The sequence below is a fragment of the Convolutriloba macropyga genome, chromosome 6, assembly GCF_964194025.1.
Source record: "Convolutriloba macropyga chromosome 6, txConMacr16.3, whole genome shotgun sequence".
Lineage (NCBI taxonomy): Eukaryota > Metazoa > Xenacoelomorpha > Acoela > Convolutidae > Convolutriloba > Convolutriloba macropyga.
Genome location: NC_134473.1, coordinates 65455897 through 65473443, shown reverse-complemented (window position 1 = coordinate 65473443; position 17547 = coordinate 65455897). Strand labels below are relative to the sequence as shown.

At 35.9% G+C, this 17547-nt stretch overlaps 1 protein-coding gene across 2 annotated transcripts in view; it reads right to left on the bottom strand.

The window, feature by feature from the left end:
* The window catches only part of LOC142341872 (uncharacterized), a 213596-nt gene that overhangs the window by 17747 nt on the left and 178302 nt on the right, over window positions 1-17547 (bottom strand). For both annotated transcript variants that reach the window (XM_075393169.1, XM_075393170.1), the window contains exons 4-5: window positions 17086-17266; window positions 4985-5186 (exon numbers count right to left, since the gene is read on the bottom strand). In XM_075393169.1, the coding sequence (XP_075249284.1) occupies window positions 4985-5186; window positions 17086-17266 (383 nt within the window). The remainder of the gene's footprint in view (window positions 1-4984; window positions 5187-17085; window positions 17267-17547) is intronic.

Here is a 17547-nt window from a genome sequence, read left to right as displayed (position 1 = left end):
TCATTGATCAGCATTCGAGACCTAGAAAAAACAACGAGTCATTAGAGACCAAAATCCAAGTTGCTGAACAGAATAAAACAAGAAAAAGCAGAATTCAGACATACGAAACAATCTAACATTTTGCTAAAAAGTGGTCAAAAATATTTAATACTGCATTTATGAAAAAAAAAATTCATAATCTGTTTTTCAAAAATTTAACACGAAAAAATGATTGAATTTTTATTGAAACGAAATTAAAGGCCCTCATGTTCCCAAATACTATTTCTAGTAATAAAAGCAAAATACAAACAAAAAACTGAAAAAAAATGGCAAAAAACTACGAAAATCGGATTAGCAAATGTACAATTTTATGAAACAAAATTACATCGAGGTAGAAAGAGGCATTGAGTATATGAATTATCAAAGGGAAGTTGCCATATTAACTGATTTTTGACAAAAAACAGCTAAAAGATCCAAAAATGAAGAAATTAATAGAAAAAAAGCCAAAAATTAACTAAAAAATCAAGAAATATGTGCCAATTTCGCATTTGAAACGCAATTTCAGGCTATGCAAAATAATGTGCTATCAATTTCCGGGGTTTACATTTCAACATAGCATCAATTAAAAATTATTTCTACAAAAAACCAAATACAAGCAAAAAAGCTAGACAAAAAACGGCTAAAAACGGTTATCTATATGTGCCATTCAGTCAAAAACTACTTTTCAATGTCAAAAAGTCATTCACTAAACGCAGCGCATGATCAAAAAACTTCTCTCGCTCAGTCCAATCGATATGAACCACCAATCGCAACAAAAAGATTCAACGCCCTACCCGTAACTATCAATTTTTCCTTGATCAACCCACGGAGAAAAATCACCTTCTTCACGTCAGTTCATATGTCCAGTACGTGAACTCAAAAATTTTCTCCGTTCGATACGAATTTGTCTTGAGCCGCTTTACTGCGAAGAATTGCTGAGGGAGTTTGATCCTTTTTTGAAACTATTTCCTCTTCGTACGCTGGTAACCAGCCAATCATCGACAATAACTTGTCCCAATCGAGTGTCTGCGATTCGTAGATAGCAGCGAACTGTATGCACAGCCGCATTTTCAAACTGTGATATTGCGATTAGATTTTGAATGAATTTTTGAGCCACAAAACCTCAAAAGAAAAACTTTGATACTGATTCGTGTGATGTCAGTTCGCAGCTTCGTCCTAGAGCCCTTGAAAAATGTTACATTCGGCGACCAGAGAGACATAGTTTTTAACAATCAGATCACAGATACAATTCTCAACAAGTAAGAGACATAGTTCGCCAAGCAATAGACAGGCTAGTTGGTTTTTCCTCAAACTCTGGAAACTTTTTACTTGCCATATCCTTGTACTTCATTTCTTCTTTTTTTCCTTTTCTATTCAATTAGATCCTTTTTTCTCGTTCCATTTTTCATTGATCGGGACTTATAGTTTTCGAAATTTGAAGTGATGGTATGGGTAGCTAATTTTAGCTAGATAGGATGCTAACCAGAACAGAAGCTGGTCAATCCAATTAACAAGTGTGCAAATGAAAAAGATAAAAAATACAACAACACCGACTCATATGCTGCACAGCTCTGTCGAGTTGGTGCACAAAACTCTCACTACCACCGGTCATTAGGAAACAACTGGCACGAACAATACGTTACTGGACAGAACTCCTTGTAACTGGCAGCCTCACTGATCTCACGGATAAATAAACTCTTAAGTCTACTTAATAGACTAAATTAAGTCTACTCAATCTTCCTAACAATAACAACTCTATCCCTATAATTTTTAAGGCAAAACAGAGTTCAAACAGGCCCTGCATTACCGAATTCAATCAGAAACCTAAACCGACTAATGTCGGAAGAATTGCTCTCGAACGAGAGGCAATGCCATTTGATTCAGGGGCTGTAGCCTAGATCAATTTTTTCTTTATGGGCGCCGTTGACCACCCCGGGATGCAAATCTTGGACCTCCCGCTCCCTGACCAGAGGCACTGCCCACTCGGTTATCAGTCCCTGCTTGTTGCTCTGCTGCAATCATTTTTGTTTCTACAACAAGCTTTACTTCGGAATGAGAACAATAGATATCACGCAAAAATGAACGAAAGCGCGAAAAAGTCTCTTCGGAAGTCAAAGAATGTTCTAGAAGAAAAGTGCAAAAACGGTCAAGCGAAAAATTTGCATACAAGAGGCCAACGCGTTTACAATAATTGCTATGAACTTTGTTCAAGAGCATTTAAAAACGGAGTTGGCGGTTTGCTGTAAAATGAGCCGAATTAGTTCATTTTTTATACTCTGAGCTTCAAATCATCAATTTTTTCTGCTTTCGCAGTTTGCTTTTTTCGTTAAACAATGTCTTTTTTCTCTCATTCACTTTGCAACAGTTTTGATGTGAAGCAGTAATGAATTTAAATTGCTGCTTTTTGCGTACATCTGCTCCTTCATTTTCCCTCGTTGTCCGAAAGAACTTAGAGGCAGCAGCTTCAAAAAAGTTAACATAGCTGGCAGATTGCCAGAAAATAGCCGCAATAGATTTGTAGATCGGCAGTCTAAAAAAAACAGTAAAAAAGACAGATAAAAAAAATTGTCTTTTTATTGAAAGCTTATCTGTTATATTTCGATTAAAAATCTGTATAATTTATTGCTGCCTCTATTAGCTGATCTCAATTAACCTTCATTTAGAGTGACACACACCCATTTGACCTTATCTCTTTGAATTAAAGTAAATAAAAGTCAATTTCAAAGTGAGGAAGTCATTTTTGAGAGTGACGTAAGTCAAGTGTGACCAAAAGTTTAATCACGCAAATGAACAAAAAAACTCGCTCCACTAAGAGCGAAAAATGACGTCACGCATGCAATTCAGTTGAAATTGCATGAACGAATGGCCAAAAAGTGGCTGTGACGTCACATGGTCGTAACAAAAATCATGACGACGAAATAAAAAAACATAGCAGGACAAGTCCTGAAAAACAATTCAAAGATTTGAATGAAGAGCTCAGACGTACTCGACCTCACCAGCAGATCAATTGAACAATTTCAGCCAGAACACAAACAAAATCATCTCATAAAATTGAGAAACTAAAAGAATCAAACCTAAACAAAAATATACTCATTGCTAAAACTCCCGAAGCTTTTAAACCTAAGACAAAATTTTTCCGTTTAAAAATAACTATTCCAAAAACATGTTAAAAACCAATTTTTGTTTCTGAAATCGGTCCAGTATTATATCAGCAAGACCTGAAAAATATTCATTGGCCCTTGAAGATCGATTAACTCGAAAATGACCAAAAAATTAAAAAAAGAAATCAATTGCAAATTATGAGGAAATGTTGCTGAAAATTGTGATTAAAATATCTTTAGAATCATTTCTGTGTCTCCAGAGGCTATCCAGTAACCCAATTCCAAACATTAAAAAACTCATTGGCTCATAGATCGATAGACAATAATTTTTAAAATTTCAAACTTCAAAAAATAGAAATTAAAAGGATATAAATAGTTAAAATAGTTCGATTAAAATAGTTCTATTAAAAGGATGAAAGCATTTCAATTGCCCTTGGCAACTATTTATTAACATACTATCAAACGCTGGATTAAGTTACCTGGCTACTGGGGCAAGAAAAATTAAATAAAATACAAATATTTTGAAAAAATTTGAAAATTGCAAATTTTTTTTTAAAAAAACTTCTAAAAGTCGAAAGGTTAAATTGTTGAAAACAAATCCATTGAAACTAAAAACCATGCAGTAATTTTTCATTAGAAGATGGAATAAGTTTTCTGGCACTTGAGAATAGACGAATATCAAAAACTGACAAAAATTTTAGGAAACCTTAAAAAAATGCAGATTTTATCAAAAAAATGCTAAATTTCAAGACATTAAAATGTTAAAAACCATTCCATTAGTACTAGAATTTATGCAGTGCCCTATTAACAAACCTCAAAAGAGATTGCCTGGTCCCTGAAGCTGGAAAAATTGATAAATAACGAATTTTTTCGAAAACCTGAAAAAAATGAGAATTTTGTCAAAAAAAAATCGCTAAATTTTGTGATATTCAAAAGTTGAAACCTATTCCATGACAACTAAAAATTTTTCAGTGACTTATTATCCAACTACTGATGAGGTTTTCGTGCCTCTGGGACACAAACAACTTGAATAATGACAATAAATGTCAAAAAATATGAAAAAAATTGCAAGTTTTGTCAAAGAATGCTAAAATTCATGATGGCAGAAAGTTGAAAAACATTCCATTACCACTAGAAACTAAGCTGTAATCTATCATCAAACCCCTTATCAAACACTAGATGAGGTTTCTTGACACCTAGGGCTAAGAAACTTAATATATGACAAAAATTTTCAAAAAACCTGAAAAAAATTGCGAAAATTAGGATCATTTTGCGTGTTTGTGTTTGTAGTACCAAAACATATGGCTCATAAAATGGTCATAACAAGCATTTTTGTCTCGCAAAAAGCTTTCATCAACTTTTGAAAACTTCAACCTAAGGCTAATCAAACAAAAAAACTCAAAAAGATCACAAAAAACATGAAAAATTGCACCATTTCGAGCCCATAAACGCCTAAAAATGACATTTTAACCTTAAATTAAGGCCATCCCAGCAGCTGCACCACTATCAACATTTGAAGGAATACTAAAGCCCACTTTGGGTCTCTAATTAAACTTAATGCCCGCTGGGCTTTACCTGTTTGTCCCGTTTTGAAAGATCAAAGTCATTGAAAAATGTGTGAACACATCTTAAAAAAAAACGCAGCGCACCAATACAATTCAAATTCTATGAATTGTAAAAAAAAACCAAGAGAAGGCCAATAATAGCCCCAGCTATCGCTGTGCGGCTATTAAAAAGACTGCTAACTTATTTGTGATTTCTCGATTTTTTGGCTCATTTTTATGCAACACATTTTCTACAAAAGTGAAAAGGCTCCAATCAAAGATCATAACAACAGGGACTTTCTTTTGAGAAAATCGACTGACCTGAAATAGTCATAGTCGATAAAATCTTGGACCTGTCTGCGGACCTTTTCAGCCAGACTGTAGCTGTACACTCCAAACAAGCACTGGTCTTTTTTGCCAGTGTGAGAGTCAGTCACTTCTAGAATGAGAGGAGACCCCACGTCATTGTCACATAATGCTGGTCCCATTGAACACACTTCCGCATAACTGGCAGAGTATGCGCCTAAAATGCCTAACTGCCCAGGTTGAGGTGCTCGACCCAAAGCCACCCCTGATCAGACCGACTTGAGTTGAGTTCCCAGGTTGAAGTGTGAACTCGAAATTGTTCTGATTAGACCATTTACAGATCAGAAATTACAGAGAAATTTGGAGCGCACTTGAGTCTGATCACAAACGGTTCGAGCGCAATATCATCTATAATGCTGCGCTCGAAGCCTTTGGATCAGAGTGCATTTCGAGAGCAACTGAGTCTGATCAATTGGTCTGATCAGAGACAATTTCGAGCGAATTGGGGGTCCAGCTGATACCAATTGATGGTCCCCTTTAAAGGATTTTAATTAACTGTAGATCAGAACGTTTCTTATGGAAAGCTGTAAAAAATCATCCATTGAGGCAGAAATAAGCACTAACGTCATATCTGTGACAATTTTTCACCGTTTGCGGATTAGCGGTGAAAACAAATTTCCCACCCGGACCTTGCTCACAGTGAGTTTCAGCGCTATATCATTGACTCTCAATTGTAACCATTACTGAACCAGTCAAATAGAAGTGTAAATACTTCTGCCAGTCTGCCCAGAGTCGATAAAGAAACATCCCAGTCTGTCTTTTTTCTTCGCAGCCTAATTTACATTATTGGTGAACACTGCACAGAACGTTTCACATCATCAGACTGTACATACAACGATCATAGCAAATTTTGAAAATTTCGAATAACTGGTGTCATGAATAGAATTTTTATTTTAGGATGGCGATATCCTGAACAGCCATTCTAGCTCTAACTAAACCATATTGGTGCGTTCAACTAAACCATATTGGTGCGTTCATCTAAACCATATATTGGTGCATCGGCGGAGGTCGGTGGCGGAGGTCGGAGGCGGAGGTCGGAGATCGGTAGTGGAGGTCGGTAGCGGAGGTCGGAGGCGGAGGTCGGCGGTCGGTGGCGGAGGTCGGAGGCGGAGGTCGGAGGCGGAGGTCGGAGATCGGTAGTGGAGGTCGGTAGCGGAGGTCGGAGGCGGAGGTCGGAGGTCGGTAGCGGAGGTCGGAGGCGGAGGTCGGAGGTCGGTAGAATCCAGCTAAAATCCAGGCTGTAAAAATTAATGTTCCAGCTCTGATTTTAACTGACTAACAGATCCGGGCAGCTAATTGGTAAGAGGCGAAAAATAATTCACCGCTAAGATTTGGGGTAAATTTAGATGTAAATATTGGCAAAATTTTCGGTTTTTAGCGGCAAATTTTTTCACCGCATTCACTGCAATTCTAATTGAGACAAGAATCAAAATTCTTAGGAAAAATTATCACAATTGCCTGAAACTTTACAGATTTAGCAATTTTAAGCTGTGGCACTTCGAGCCGGGAGTCTGATCAGAGGTAGATTTGAGCAAAGGTGGGTCTGATCAAGAACAGAGATCTTTTCGAGCGCACAGAAACTGTCGAGCGCGTTCGAGCCATTTATGGCTGTTCTGATATCAATAACAATTTTTAAGGTCCATAAATGCCGCTCAATAGTGTAATCAACAGCTTTTGAGAAAAATCCAAATTGATGTCAGATAAATTGACTTCATATGTCAATCTTTTTAATCAATTTTTAATCAAAAGTTTGTCAGATTTCGATGGAAACATAAATAAACCGCATTAAAATTGATATTTTCATCAATCTCAAAAAAATTCATAAAATCTGTGAAAAATATTTAAATAGTTGAATAATGGATCAAACAATTGAATAAAAAAAAAGTTTTAGTGTGCATACAATTGGAAAGAAACGCTAAATTGGAGCAACTGCTTAAAAAGTCAAATCATTTATATTAGCCTAAAGTACGAAAAACAGTCATTTAAACTTTTCAAAGCTAATTTTTTAAAATGATCTTTATAGCTTCAACTGTATTGTGTAATTCAATTTTGTGTTGTAAAAAGAAAAAAATCGTTAGATTAAAAAACATCACGTCAGAAACGTCAAATGTCGGATGAATTAATCGCAAAAAGTAATGAGCAATAAATGGCATCAGTCATATTTTTAAAAGGATCAAAACGCATAAAAATATTAATTATTACTTTTCTACCTACGTTAATTAAATTCTTGAAAAAAAAAACAAATAGACCATTGGTTTAAATTGAAGCTTCTATTTCAGCGTTTATATAAAAATTGAGCGTATAAGTCTGCTTTCATTGGAAGCCTCTTAGACAAGTGAACAAATCTAAGATAACTACTAAAAACTTGATCCAATATAACATTCTATAACATAAGAAATATAACAGACCTATTTTACGGTAAGACATTTCTGCAAATAACAATGATTTTCAAAAAAATTTCCTAAGTAACAGCCAACTAACGTCGTATGAATTACAAGATAGGGTTTGGCTGTCCCTGTGTCTACCCCCAAAAGTTTGAATCGGTTATTATTCAAGATCCTGCAAGATGATACAATGCAATATATCAATAAAACAAATATGCCCAAATAAGGCAAGGCAACAATTCTAACTACAAGATTTTGTAAATATGCAAATTATGGGAATATACTGAAGTAAGGCAGACCCTGTATGGGCTCCTTTTACAGCCTTAAAGTATAAAGAGTTAGGACTACTTATTTCTGCGCGCGAAGTAGGCTTACCTATATCTCTCAGACTAACACCGGAGTAAGAGGTATGCAAATCGTGTTACTACTCTCTTAGACTAACTGTAGTTAGTGGAGTTCTCTCAATTTGTGATTGGCTGGAGGTGTACATCCAGTATTTCTACTGCTACGTTCATTGGGGGCTCAGAGTTTTAAATCCGAACCTGTGAACTGTAACAGAAATACGCTGGATGTGTCATCCTCGTTGGATGGTGGAGTGAAGAGTTGTGTCTTCTTTGAAGTGGGGTTGTGACTTGTGCTGTCGTCTGAAGTCCTTGTCAGTAAAGTATTAACTAGTGTCCTCAGTCGAGAGTTCGTCTGATTGTAGAACCAGTGAGGGTGCCAGTTACAGGGTGTGCTGGCCTGTAACGTCAATTCTGTTAGAGTACCCAACTGTTCTCACTGTCACGTAGTGAGGATTTGTTCCTAGTTGGAGGATCGCTTGTAGTCTGTAGTCTCTTTCTGGTTTGTACAAAGAGATTTCTGTTTTTCTCAATCTGATACAAGGTTTGAACCAGTCGAATTTACCAGCTTACTTTCTGGTGGAAATCAATCTTTTAGCCACTGTGTGAGCTACTTTCCTTATTAAATTTACTAATTAAATTTAATGCGAACTTAGTAAGCCCCGACCGGGAGGAAGAAGAAAAAAACTAGAGAAGAGAAATAGTATATATAGAGAAAGAGAAAAAAGAAAGAAAAGAAGAAAAAAGAGTTTTAATTGAGTTTAAAAGAACAGTGAGTCTTTAGTTTTTGAAGGACTGTGCGATCGATGTTGTAGGACTGTGCGCCTACGTCCGATATTCGAACTCAAAATCAGAAGCCCGATTGTCAGGATCTCTGAAGAATTCCACAAATTACTGATCACGTGCCCGGCAAGCAGCAAGGGCACTAGGGAAGGGGTCGAAGTTGCAGTGTGGCTGCAACGCGAGAATATGGTGGAGGACCTGTGTCCCCTCTGCTGACGGTTCTCGATTGTCCAACTTGCCCGTTATCCAATCTCTATAGAGGAGGTTGAAGGTGCTGCCATACATGCATTTTGTGGCTCCTCCCTCTACACACTGGAGATACTCGATCGGAACCAGAGTTGGACGGTTGGTCTTTGCGTAGAGTGGCGAGAACAGGAGGTAATTCTATATTGGATCGAAATTGAGAAGAGTGCCTTCTCAATAATTAGGTTGAATTATATAGCTATAATTCAGGTAATAGGGTGCAGTCAGTTTTGTGTTAGCATATTGGATACGCTAATTAATGTGGATGAGTGGGTTTTTTCTGTGGAAGTGGTGTTGGACGAATAAATGGTTGTGAATAGTGTGCAACATTTTCACTCTGTTCACTTTGTGTTTCTGGTTATTTATATCCATCTGTGTGGGATGTAAAAAACCAAATTGAAGATAAAAGGGGTCATATTTCTAGTAAATACGGAAACGCGCGACATCGCGAGTGAAAAGGTGTTAAAATAGTCATTCTGGTGATCCTCATGGGCGAAGAAGTATTTAGATTGGTGCCAGAAACGTTCCTTGAAGCTGTGGTTGATTGAAAAATGGAAACACTATAGTGGGAGGTCTCTATCCCGACATCGGGCCACCACTGAATGGTATCTACTCAAGCTGATCTCAATGCTCAATACGCCCAACTAAAGATGAGATGGGAAATTAGATGTCAACAGAGATCGATGTACAAATAATGTGTGATGGTAAGATGAAATCCAGCGGATGGGCGTGCTATTTTTGAAATAAATCTCATTATGGGAACCAGTGGACGTCGAGTTGCAGTAACCATGCATACCCGCATCTCCTTGTGGACATTCTGAAAAAAACGAACTTTGGCTACTAATCGAAGAAGCTTTGATTTGACCTAAGTTACATCTGACCGGTCTTTTTTCATCCCAACGAGACGAATTGAAAATTAAATCGACATAAAATTTTTCGAAACACTGAAAGAGAAAATGCGATCTAAGCAATTAAGAACACACCATAATTCATGGCGTCTTTATCTTCAATGAGCAAGATACTAAAAGGCAATACTCGAAGAAAAAGTTGTCTGAAGAAACTGGCAATCTAGCAAGTAACATCTCCAATCAACGCCCAACTCGTAGTGAAAAATCAAAAAGAATTAGCACTAAGGTGGCACAAAATTATGCTCAGAATTATTATAAATTCTGCAAAATATGGACAGCTAACCATAATGAAAGATAAAAGAAAACAGTTCTCGCAAAAATTGTTTGCTAGTTTTTTTTTCAAATAGTTTTAATTTCATTTTGTCATAAGTTTGTCTTCCTAATTTAAACGGCCACTTACGAGCCATTACTATCCGTCTGCCCGCAAAGACATTTAAAACATTTTAAAAATTACCTGGTGAGAGTAGAGTTTTCAAATTACACTACTCGGGAGTGTCAACATTCTTCTTTTAACATTGAGCTTTACGTTAAATCGCAACGTTCAGTTTTGTGTTAACTAAAGGTTGGAGCTGAGCTGGCGTAGCAGAGAAAACAAAAATCAGTATTAGTTTTAGTTATATTTACGGTTATTTTTTAGTCAAGTGACAAAAAGAACAAAAAGTGAAAGAAACAACAACTTATTACACTATAAACAACAGCCGCCTCAAATAAGGCTTTCTAACCAAAATTATTGCCAAAAGAAACGTAGCTGTCAGATTTCCAGAGCTATGGCAGATTGCCAGCATTACTACAAAGATAGCCGCAATAGCGTTGTAATCTGCAGTCTCAAACAACATCAGAAAAAGACAGACCAAAAAATTACTCTTTTCATTGAAGACTGAGATGTTATATTTTGATTAAGAATAATTATAAATATTAACCGCTATTAGCTGCTCCTATTGGCTGCTCTCAGATAAGCTTCATTTAGAGTATCACACCTTCACTTGGCCTTATCTCTTGGATTTAAAGTAAAGAGAAGTCAATTTCAAAGTGATGAAGTCATTTTTGAGGGTGAGGTAAGTCACGTGTGACCAAAAACATATTCAAGCGAATGAATAAAAAATCGCGCTCCACTAAAAGTGAAAAATGACGTCACAAACAAAATTTAGTTGAATATGCATGAACGAATGAACTAAAAGCAGATTTGAAGTGGTTGTGACGTCACATGGTCGTGACAAAAATCTTGACAAGAAAATTACAAAAAAGACAAGAGAAGGCCAATAAATGTCCCAGCTATCGCTGTGCAGTTAATAATCTTTTGTGAGCGTTAGCTAACTTGTTACTTTGTCTGATATAATAAATGTTCTCCGACAATAAATTGTTACTTTGTCTTTATTGAAAACTGTACCCGAGTAGTAAATTACAGGTTAGTATGTCTCGTTTAAATAAATACTCAAAATTAATTATTGATAACCATATCTTCTGTCTGCAAAAATATTGAGCGGTAACTCAATTGTCACGGCGCCCTGCTTCTGGTTTTTCTATAGAAAGAGGTGCTCTTGCTCTGAGTGGAGAATGAAACTACCCTAAAGATGTCAAAAAGTATTCAAAAAAGCGGCAAAATGAGGCAAAGCGAAGCAATTTTTTTCGTGGAAGTAAAAATTATAGAAGGATAAATGCTGACACAATATAAAGAGTTTTTGTTGAATAAGCAAAAATATTGATCGAGAATCTAACATAAATGAAAAACCATGAAAAACATCTGATTGAAAAACTAAAAAACAGTAAACATAACCGACTAAACGTCGGAAGAATTGCTCTCGAACGACTAGCGGGAGCTCTAATCAATTGCAGCCTGCTTCAGTCGTAGGGGGGAGAAGAGTAGCCTAAATTGTACTAGGAAGTTCAATAGTGGGCTTCAAACAACCACATAAGAGGCTAACATATACCCATATTAAGAATTAAAGTGAAAAATGGCACCATTTTTGGCGCACTTTGCATTTCACTTTTAGTATAAAATTGCCGCCAATTGAGTTCAGCTACTTGAAATTGTGATTGAGAGAGAATTTTAGATCACGCGAAACGCAAAAAGTCAAGGGCGTAAAAGTTACACGAAAAGTCAAAATTGTCAAGCGAAAATTTTGCATAAAAAAGACACAAACGTTTACAATAAATGCTATGAACTTCGTTCAAGAGCAATCAAAAATCAAAATCAAATTCCGGCTTTTGAACAAACCACAATCGAGAAAGCGAATTTTTATTCAAACACCATTTTTTCGTTCTAATTTGAAGTTGACGTTTAAAAATTAACCCCGTGCAGTCACTCTCTTTTTCTCTCGACTTCACTTTTTGGTGTGACCGAAATTAGTTCTCCAATTTGACTACAAAATAATGAACTTGTCTGAAAAATAGTCGGAAGAATTCCGAAAACGACTTGAAGTGTCGAATCTGCTAAAAACTCTGCTCGGTCAGTTAATTTGTACATACTAAAACCATTCATGAGAATTTATATAAGGTTTGAAATCAATTCATCAAAAGGGAAGCGCCTATAATTAAATTGAATAAAGAAACTAATACAAAATGACAATTTTTTTTAATATTACAAGAGCACAAAAAGGCAAGGGATAGGTATTTCTAGAAAATACGATTATAGATATAATGGCAAAACAATTGGCAGTTCAAAAATGGCTAGAAAAATTTCGGGATTGTAGAAAAAATTAAAAATTGCAAAAAAAGCCCAAAATTTTTCTCTATTCTTATTCTGATAATTCTCAACAAAAAAGCTTCATACCAAAAAAATGTAATCAGTTGGTATCAAAACACTCCTTATGTCATAAGCGTTCTTTCAGATAGGCTTCTTTTTAAAGCAGTAAAACAAAACAATAAGAGAAAAATCACCATAATCTGTCAAAAAATCGGAAAAATAGGTGAAAAACCTCTAAATCAAAACCGACTAACGTCGGGCGAATTGCTCTCAAACGACTGGCGAGCGGTTGACTTGGTCAATAGCACGGTTTGGTGAGGCTAGCTTTAGATTAACTGAAGGGGCGTAAATTGAGAGCAGCGGGTTGCAAAAATGGATTGAGGGATTGATGTGCGGGCGGTGGGTGGGTGGTGGCGCGGGATCGATTTCTAAGAACCGCCCTTCATACCATAAGTATAAGTCTCCAAACAGTTTTCATTAATCTCATATTTGAAGACTAGTGGGCTGAACGGCTCTAAAAGAACTTTATGCAAACTGGGCGCAACCTCTTTATCCCGTTTCTGAAGACGAAAGTCATATGGGTCAGAGGAAAAACCGGCCAAAGGGCAAATTTCGTAGCAGAAAAATAGGTTTATAAATATTGCTGCAAATTGCTTTTGAGAGCAATTAACAATGATTTCCTAAAATGTGCCTGTTAAGTTATTTATGATAAAAAAAATTTCTACTATAACCAATTGTTAATGAGGATCAGAGATGATAACATTACGCGACATAACAGCAGCTGAAATGCGGCATCAACAAAGAGAGAGAAAGAGAGAGAGAGAAAGCGAGAGATAGGACATTAGCGAGAACGAGAAGGGAAAAATCTTACCCAACTGAGAGAAAAAAGAGAAAAATATTTTCCATCATAAGATTTGACCCTGCAACTTCTAGTTTTCTAACATTGTTAGTAAATAAATCATACAGAAAAAACAAAATTTAAAAAAGTTTTCAATTTTGCGTTAAAAATGTTCAAAAAATTTTTTTGTCTCAAAATTACTGGCAACGCATTTCCGAGACTTAAAAGGTTTCATTGGCCAGTAATGGTCGTTCAACTCAGAAAATGACAAAAAATATTGAAAATTTTGGAAACAAAAGCAAAATTTTTGAAAAAATCTTGCTAAAAGTCAAGATATTAATATCTTAAGAGCCATTTTATTGTCTCAATAGACAATCTTGTATCCCTGTATCAAGCCTGAAATAGTTTCACTAGCTCATAAAGATCCATACAATTAGAACTTAATAATTTTCCAAAATTTTCAAAAAAAAAATTTAAGTTTCGTCCAAAAATTAGTAGAACTGGAATCAAAAAATATTGATCACCTACCAATTAACTCTAGAAACTATGCAGCAGCTTGTTATTAAATCTTGGAGGAGGTCCCAGGCAACTGGTGCCGGAAAAGAATCAAAAACTTAAAAAAAATTGCAAATAATTTTAAAAATTGCTTAAACTCGTCATATTAAAATCTTGAAAAACATTCCATTACATCTAAAAATTATGCAGTAACATAATATCACACCCTAGAGGAACTTCCGCGGTTCTTGAGGCTGGAAAAAGAGAAAAAAATGACAATAATTAAAAAAAACTTAAAATAAATTGCAACTTTTTTTAAAAAAATATTCAAACCTTGTTATATTAAGAAAATGCAAAATAATCACAACCAACAAAAGTTTTTTAGTATTTTATTATCAAACCATGACGGAGGATTTTTGACCCTTGAGGCTCAAAATACCTGACTAATGACCAAAAATATCAAAAAATTGAAAAAAAAGGAAAAAATTTTCAAAGAAAGCTAAAAAAAAAGTGACGTTAAAATCTTACAAGACACTCTATTACATCCAGAAAAAATTCAGCAACCTATTTTCAAACTCTAGAGGGGATTCATTGGCTCTTGTGTCTAAGAAAACCTAAATAGAGGAGAACAATTTTCAAAAATGAACTTGAAAAAGAACCAAGTTTTATCGAAAAAATGGTAAATTCTTTGGCATTATAAAGTTTAAAAACTCTTCCATGGCCTTAAAAATTTGTTTGTAATTTATTATCAAACCCTCTAAGATGTGTTCCGACCCTGGGTCTTGAAAGACCTGAATAAAAATATAACAAGAGAATTGCACTTTTTGTCAAAAAAAACGCTAAAAATCGCGATGTTAAATTGTAGAAATCATTTCTTTTACCACTAGTAGCTATGCAGTAGCTATTATTAAAATCTAGATCAAATTCTTTCACACCTAGGGCTTTAAAAAATCATTAATTTTCACAGATTTTTAGAAAGAATGATAAAAAATGCAAAAAAGTATAACTTTGCGTGTTTTTAACGAGCGGTTTTTCGTCAGCACCTAGAAACGGGGGGGGGGGGGTGGTGTAGGTGAGGCAACTTTGGCGTGGAGTTAACAACGCGGGGGGATCTGGGACAATAGTGAGGGGTCAACAGTGGAGGGGCCTTCAACCTCTAAGAACTGCCCTTCACACCATAAGTATAATTCTTCAAAACAGTTTGAGCTGAAACAGAGCTCAAAGGCTCTAAGAATACTTAATTCCCACTGGGCGCTACCTTTTTATCTTTTTTGTGGTCGAAAAACCAGAAGCTTCAGACGAAAAATCAGCCAAGCGGATAATCGCAAAACAAGACCGACAGGACATAATTGCCACAAACTTTGTTTGAGAGCAATTAATTTGCATAAAAAAATTAATCACCAAAAATATTCTTACCTCTAACAAAGCAACGCAAAAACTAATTAAAGTTTGTAATAACATTTTTTAACCAAAAAATGAAAAAACCTCTCTTAAATATGCCCGCGATCAAAATTATTAGCCATTAATCAAAAATCGTGAACTAAGATTTTGTGGAAAATAGGCAAACAGCAATTAAAACACTTAGAAAAAGTGCTCTAAAATAATTCAATCAATGCTTTGAAGTTGTCAAGTGTCCCGAAAGACATATTTACGTGCAAAATAATTAAAATTACCAGCAAAATATAACATGTTTCCAATGTTTTTCTTACTCTACATTTTTCCTCTCTTACTCTACTCAGTATCATTGCGGCCAATGATTTTGGTTTTTTAAAAAAGTTAAAAACTAGCTTTTTTTTTCTACGAAAGCTATTGTTATGGTCGCTTTATTACCCAGTGGAAATTGCAGTACCTTTTTAGGTGTTTTAATTAGCATTCGCCTAATTTCCACAAAACCTTAGTTTGGTTTTTTTTTTTTCAAAGAGACGACCGCCTCAGTGATTTGAACCACTGACCACCAATTTGAAATTCTGACATTTAAACACTTGCCATCAAAAATTTTAGAGTAAGAGAAACTTAGATCACTCAAAAAAGCAGAACTATATTGTGAAAAAACCACTTTAGAAGTCGCAGAATATTCTAGAACAAATGCGCAAAAACGGTCCATCAAAAATTTTGCATTAAAAATGGCCAACATGTTTACAGTAATTGCTTGAAACTCCATTTGAGAGCAATCAAAAATAATAAGTGCTGACAGATTACGAGGTTTATTTCAGGTGACATTTTTGTCAGTGCTCCATGCTATCTATGACCATGTCAAAACACAGACCGCTCTGACTATCTTCCGAACAAGTTTTTTCCGAACACTCTGATTTTCGACTTAAACTTTGCCAATCGAAGTCGGAGCGCAAAAAAGAGTCGGCTGAGAAGATGAGGGCGGCCATTAATTATTACAAATATTTTTACACGAGATATTAACACTTCATTGCCGACTAGCCTGAATCTCATTTAAATTTTGAGCAATTAAATGGAGCGTAGATGATCGGTGTCACTACAAAGCATTGGTGATTTCAAAGTAGTAAAATGTGGTCTTAATGTTGACTAATCCGTTTTTAGTTGGAATGAAAATCAATTAATTTCTACGGAAGTGAAAAAAAAATTGCCTTGCTAAATGCACAAAATTCGCTGCTGAAAGTCATAAAATTTTAGGGTGAAATTATTTTTCCAGCAGTTTTTGACGGCATTTCTCGCATTGTTTTGCATTGCACACTTAATCAGGGAACAATTCATCATGCCATACCGCTGTTTTGCCAATTTCTTGTCCCACTTTTCCCAGTTTTTCAGCTATTTGTGCTAGATACCCGTATTTAATAGATACTAGAATGCTCTATATTAGTTTCATAAAGAAAAAATGGCGCCAAAAATTAGCTCCAACGCCAAAAAACGCTGCAATAGAGATGATGAAAATGAGGCGATTAGTTAATTTCAGATAAAAAGTAAAGTTGCAGACTATAATTATGAAAAAATCAAGGCTGAAAAAACGAAGCAGTTTCCACTCAGCAGTTAGCGATTGTCTTACATAATTTCAACGCTTTTACCGCTATGTTTACTTGTTGACGCGTTTTTTTTAGCATGGACGCCTTTAGTAGAATATCATATTTATACTCCGGAGTGCGCGCGAAGGTTGTCTTTGCAGAGGCAACTTAGGTCTCTATCTCAGCTAGAGCTCAAATTAGGATCGAATTATGATTTTCGAAAAAAAAACTATAGATAACTAAAAGTCATTATGTTTCTGGGTCTTTCCCAATATAGCCCCCATGAAATTATAGCCCACCTTTATGGTACATTTACCATGATTGGGGGGATATAGGTTGTCTGGCCACTAAGCTACGGGGGGGGGGGGGGGGGGGGGGGGGCATAATGAGAAAGACCCGTGTTTCTTACGTGATATAGCGTATATGCAGTATTTATGATTGAAAGGGGTAGTCACATTCTGTCTCTGAACTCCTCTCCCTACTTTCCCACTTTTGTCTTCATGTCCAATACTCAACACGTACAACTCCCTCACCCCCCATCTCCCATTCGTCCCATACTCATACTCGTCACATTCTTTCAGGGCCACGTCCTAGTTGAGGAAAGAATATAGAAACAAGGGCGTTATCGTCATCGAGATGTACGTACAGAACCCAGATCGAGGTCCCCGCTAAAGTATGCCCGAGTTGGGTTCGAATGCTATTCTTGCAAGATTATCCATTATCTTGCAATTCTTGCAAGACCTTGCAAGATAAACCTTGTCTTGCAAGATCTGGCCAGATGAACATACTCTTGCGAGATTAACATCCGGTCTTGGCCAGGGCAATAATGGCTGAAATTTGTCTTGATGACATGCTGGTTAATATCTTAAGC